The sequence below is a fragment of the Citrus sinensis genome, chromosome 5, assembly GCF_022201045.2.
Source record: "Citrus sinensis cultivar Valencia sweet orange chromosome 5, DVS_A1.0, whole genome shotgun sequence".
Classification (NCBI taxonomy): domain Eukaryota; kingdom Viridiplantae; phylum Streptophyta; class Magnoliopsida; order Sapindales; family Rutaceae; genus Citrus; species Citrus sinensis.
This window is the reverse complement of record NC_068560.1, coordinates 890677-896810: the sequence shown is the minus strand read 5'-3', so window position 1 is coordinate 896810 and position 6134 is coordinate 890677. Positions and strand designations below refer to the sequence as shown.

Below are 6134 nucleotides of genomic sequence, written 5' to 3'. Positions count from 1 at the left end.
CTCATGTAATATGAGTTGTAATAAATCACAATATAGTTGAGTATATATACTCAATTCGAATCACCCTATACAGGATTGTGAACTTTATTAAGATCTTCGATAAAGTTATTAAATTATATGATTTAATAGTATAATACTATTAAATTATATGACTTAATAATTTTCTTAAATTTCAACAAATTTCAAATTCTAGATTGAAATATTTTTTTTTTATATTTGTTAGAATAGCTAAATAAGACACTTCAAGAGCAACATATCTATATATGCTCTCGCACAAGAAGATATCATACACAAAAGTATAATGAGAAGTACTCTCCTGTCTTCCTACAAGAAGAACATATAGATGTACAATACATATATTTCAATACATATCTAATTTTTAATATTCTCATGTATATTAGTTATATAAGATTTTTATTTCTATTTATTTTGTGTTGCAATTTTGAAGAAGAACAAAGAATATCGAGCGAAACATTTTATCATGAATAATTGATAATTAAAGACTTACCTATATTAAAAAAGCTCTCTGGTCATTGCTGGTTTGACCAACAACACTTCCAAAGGAGTGTAAGAGATTTGGTGTTGGATTTTTTTTAAGAAAAGAAAAGAAATTTCCAGAGATAACATCTATCAAATCTCTGCATAATAGCTGTAAAATATAAATTCAAAATCCTTAAGCAAAGAAGATGATCTATTTATACTCAAGAATTTGAAAATGTACAGCCATATAAAATACATTACATACAACAATGAGTCATCAAATGAAAAAGGAGGAAATTTATTAACCAAGAAGGTCTTTAGTTATCTATGGATCAAATGAACATTAATAACATTACATCTCAGTACCTCACACTAATTAAGTGCTGCAGCAATAACCATGACCGAAAACTCTACCAACGCACCACTTTATAACAACTAAGCTACATTACACAATCAATATTATTCTGAATATCATAAAGAGTACTCAAGAAACATAACCCAAAAAAAAAAGTGTGAAAAAAAGTGAATTAATTAGGTTATTAAATTTTTTTAAGCATTAGTAGTAGAAGGAGGATTGATATTATTCTTCTTTGCTAAATTGTGCTTGTTGTTGTGCATCCAAACTTTAAGCACTCTCCTCTTGACTCCAATCTCTTGACAGAATTGTTGCACGACAGATTCTTCTTGTTTCTGAATTTTCCACCCAACTTTCTCAGCAAAGTTGAACATTTTCTCTTTCTGTTCTTGCGTAAACTTTGTCCTGAACCTTTTCTTCACAAGCTGTGCTGTTGGTCTTGCTGCCATTACTACCCCACCACCAATGCCATCTTCATGCTCATCTGACTCTGAAGGAATTGACCCCATGTTGTAGGACATTATCATTTGATGAGGTGTTGGTCCTCCTCCAACAGGCCTTGAAGATATTAGTGTCCCTGTTGGTGTAGGGTACCCTAAAGCCTCAGGGGTTGCCGCTAAAATATTCTTATGGTGTCCTAAAATCACTTTTCTTCCGACCCTATTGAAATGAGGGTTCATGTGATGATGATAGTAATCAAAAGGGTTGATGGCAGCTTGTTGTTGTTGCTCACCTTCAATTTCTTTTCTATGGAAGTTTCTGTGACAATTGCAAGCTGAGCAAGTGAGTGCTTCAATTGTACCTTCTTCTCCACTGGGCATGAACTCTCCACAACCGTCAGTTGCATTACCTCCCATGCCAGCTGCATGGTTCTTGAGGCACTCTTTGTACTTGACCATTTTCTTATTGACATTAATGGTGGAGCCATTTTGTTGATCTTCCAAATTTGTGGATATGGGAATTGGGGGGCCATTAATGGGAGAAATTTGAGGTGCTGATGAAGCAACTGGGATGATGTTGTCATGGGGTGCATGATGATGATGATGATGATCATGATGGATCATGTGGCCATGGCCACCACCACCATATGCACTGTTTATTGGAATTGGGATCTCTCCGTCTTGACTTGAAAGTTCCATTTCTAGGTATCTCTCTCTCTATTTTTATTAGTATCTTGTTTGTTTATTTGGAGACCAAAAGAGAAAGAAACAAAGACAAGAGAGATAATTAAGAACGAATAGATGGAAGACCTAAATGATCTACTAAAACTAAAAGTGGTTGCTTTCTAAAAATCTTAGGAGTTTTCTTAACATATGTCCACTTTTCTAGAAGCAATAAAATTGAAACTTAAAAATAAATCTAAAAGCACCAAAGCCCTTCTCTCTTGCATGCCAAAAATATAAAAGAAATGGATGACATGTATTTGAGTTTATCAAAAGGGAAAAGAAAAGGGGTCATAAATTTTCTGTGATTGTACTCAAATTCAGTGACTGTAGACAAAGAAACTGGCAATGCGAATGGTCACTAAATATTTCAAGTAAAAACTAAAACCACAGTCTTGAAAGTGAAGAGACAGAGACAGAGAGAGAGAGAGAGAGAGAGAGAGAGAGAAGGATGGATGAAAGACGATGACTAAAAGGGATTCAAGAAGTTACCCTCATGATCACGATCATCAACCTATTGAGCTTAAGCAGCTATGAGCTTAAACAGCTATTCCATGGCAAAAGAAGAAAGGGTTTGTAATAGAACAAAGAAATTTAAGCGAGAAAAAAGAGAGAGAAAACAAGATTTTGGTTTTAAAAACCCTAGCTAGCTAGAGCAGGTGGATTTTGAAATTGGGGGAGAAAGAGAGTGAGAGGAAGAAAGGGAGACAAAATGAAGGGAGTTTTGCAGGTGGGTTTTGCTAGTGAAAGCAAGCACTAAACATGAGCTTATAGTAGTGTTGGGGAGCCAAAAAGGAGAGAGAGATGAAAGAGAAGAAAAGCACATTTATTTTTTGTTTTTAAGTTTTTATTTATTTCTTAACAGACAAATAAAAATACAGTGAGTTTTAGCAATGGTGATACTTAAAAAAAAAAAAAAGTTAGGGTGATTGCTTTGCTTGCACTATCAGGCATCAAGTTTTACGCCATGTAGAGAGTTCAGTGTGTGTCAGAGAGTGGAGAGGACAAAGAAAAGAGAGATAAAGAGAGCCACAAAAATAATTATAAAAAAGGAAAATCCTCTTTAAATTTAATTAATTAAAAGAAAAAATTTTGCGCATTTTGTTCATACTGCCGTTTAAGTTCAAAGCTTCAACATAGTTGAGTGGTACGTGTCTGTCCACATTTAGAGGGACCAAGTTTTGCTTTCTCTTTCAATAAATTATTTTAATGTGTGAAATCCTTTTTTTTCCTAGTAATTGAAAATTTATTCTGGTTTTATTTGTGTAATTATGTTTTGTTATTAAGGATTGTCTTAACTTTGATGTAAGATCTTAGATTTCATTCTACGTACTTAGACTGGTACTATCTTATATTTGCATCCGTAAGGTGATGTACTGTTGACAATTACTAATTCTTTAATGAAAGATATATTTTCCTTTAAAATAAAAATTATTTTAATTTATTTATATTAGTATATTGCTTACTACATTTTTTCTTGGTCATTACAAGTCTTTATAGCTTGAATTACAAAATAAATTGTAATTATATTTGCATGGTAACCTTAGCTATATATATGTCATGCTACTTGTGCGAATGATTTAATGGCAAGGATTCAATAAAGAATCCAGTATATTATCATTTCTTCTAAGCTAAAAACTGATATATTTTCTAAGTAAATAAACATAAGCTCTTAATTAATATAATATACGTAAGATCAAAATGTGGTGGTGGTGAAGAGTTATAATTAGTTGAGAGGCTGAGAATAGAAAGCTTGGCTAGTGGGGTTCTTCCTTGAAGCACCAGACTTGCTGATGAGAGAAAAACTAATCATAGTTTTGCAGAAGCTGCTTTAAGTGTTTTGAAATTATAAACGTATCCTTCCAATCTACCTCTCTCTTTGATCTGCTTTCTCCACCTGTGAATGTGTTCTATGTATAATCAACAGGGGCTTACTTATCAATTTGAAAATGATGTGCCTTTGAAATAGGAAGGACACAATTACATACAATATATTGATCAGATCGTCACATGAAAAACGTTATAGAAAGAGAAATGGAGAAAAATGAGAGGAATAGTAAAGAACTTGTCAATCCAACAGTGATGTATACAATGTTTAGAGGAATCCATTTACCCTTAGGACAATTAAGTAATGGTGCTTGCTAGTTGGTTCAATCTATAAAACTTTTGGATAATAAACAAATCTTGTCAAATTCTGCTCACACTGCGTGGTACTGAGTAGTTTAGATTTATGTGATGTAAAAAAAGAAAAAAAAAAGAGAGAGAAACTATAATTTACATAAATACTTGTTTTCAAGTTTCACCATTGTAGTTCAGCTAGGGGTTATAATTATTTCTTGGGGAGACTCTGCATTATCCACCAATCTTTGAAAATATTTGTTCTAACTATTCTTTGAGTACTTTGCATTTACTAGAGGCGGCCGGCCAAAGCCACTTTAGTCAATTAATATTCAATCCAGGCTACTAACATTATTTTCACACCATTTACAACAAAACTGACATTTTTTCCATGTTGAATATCATTTTTTATTCCAAAGTGTGGCAATAAATAAATAATTTCCTTAAAAAGAGCCCCTAAAACCAACTTCGTTTGATATGTATCTGTAAATGATCAAGCAACTGATATTTTTATGGAGCTATAAATAACTAAAATGCATTAAAATGAAAGTATCCAATGATAACTTAGATTAAAAGAGGACTCCAAAAAGGGAAAAGAAAAGTAAAAAGAAAAAGGAAAATATATAGGTCCAAATGGTATGTAGAAACTTTTAGACACCTTATTGATGAATTATTCTTTGTTAATAATGTTTTGTTGCAAAGTTTTTCATTTTCATAATTTACATGGAGAAAGACAAAGATTTAGTCCTCCCTTTATTAAATAATTATCCAAATCACTTTATTCTTTATTATCCTTGGCCTTGTTCCACAATGCAGATCGCATTTAGAGACTTTATCCTTTTAGTATTTTGTTTTCATCTCTGTTGTCTCTTCTTCTAGTAATTCTTCCTACCTATACTTTTTCTTTGTTGCGTTCTTTCTGCCTTTCCTTTTTAAGATTCACCATTATCTTTTTTCATGAGATTCTGAATTTATTAAATTATGATACAAATCCAAGTAAAACGAATTACACTAATGTAATATCCTAGTACATATATTGAAAATCGCTCATGATTTCTTAGGGTAATTTTTAAAAACCTCCCCTGAGGTTTGAGATTGTTGCAAGTAGATGGTGAAAATCATTTTATTTGTAAAAGGCCCTCTACCGTTAGTTAAAATTTTCATTGACTAACTGTTGACTTTAAAAAAACAATATTACCCCCAATATTTACAATTCTAAATATTTACAATTTCATAAGTAATTAAAACAATTATTTTCACCATGATCAAGATATTTCCTTAAAATCTTAAAAAAATAAAATTACAAATCTTAAAATAATTTTTTTTAAGTTTGTAATAAAATTACAAATCTTAATTATTTGATATAAAAATGTAATTTTTTAAAGTTTATAATAAAATTACAAATCTTAATTATTTGATATAAAAATATAATTTTTTTAAGTTTGTAATTTTAATTTTTTTAAGATTTTAAGGAAATTTTAACTGACGTAAACTTTTTTTTAAGTTTGTAATAAAATTACAAATCTTAATTATTTGATATAAAAATGTAATTTTTTAAAGTTTGTAATAAAATTACAAATCTTAATTATTTGATATAAAATATAATTTTTTTTAAATTTGTAATTTTATTTTTTTTAAGATTTTAAGGAAATTTTAACTGACGTAAACTATTATTGGGGGTAATATTGTCTTTTTAAAGTCAACAGTTAGTCAATAAAAATTTTAACTAACGGTAGGGGGTCTTTTACAAATAAAATAATTTTCACCATCTACTTGCAACAGCCTCAAAGCTCAGGGGAGGTTTTTAAAAATTACCCTGATTTCTTATTACAATATTTGGAGGCAGACTGATTTCTTGAAAATTGTGATCAAACAAATTACACCTATTTAATAAGGAACTTAAATACATGAACTGAGTCATAATAGATTTAATCTAAGCATGTCCGACAAACCTCTAACTATTTATTAATAATTAAAAAAAAAGAAACATATAACAATATATTATTTCGAGATACGTT

The 6134-nt window shown here is 30.5% G+C and overlaps 1 protein-coding gene across 1 annotated transcript; it reads right to left on the bottom strand.

The window, feature by feature from the left end:
• Window positions 1-654: 654 nt before the first annotated feature.
• On the bottom strand, window positions 655-3126 carry LOC102623397 (zinc-finger homeodomain protein 4). The gene has a single exon (XM_006470775.4). The coding sequence runs from the start codon at window positions 1972-1974 to the stop codon at window positions 1030-1032; it is 945 nt and encodes a 314-aa protein (XP_006470838.2). The 5' UTR covers window positions 1975-3126; the 3' UTR covers window positions 655-1029.
• Between the last annotated feature and the right edge of the window lie 3008 nt (window positions 3127-6134).

Excerpts from the sequence above, each read along its gene's own strand:
- LOC102623397 (XM_006470775.4), bottom strand. The coding sequence starts at position 1,974 with ATGGAACTTTCAAGTCAAGACGGAGAGATCCCAATTCCAATAAACAGT.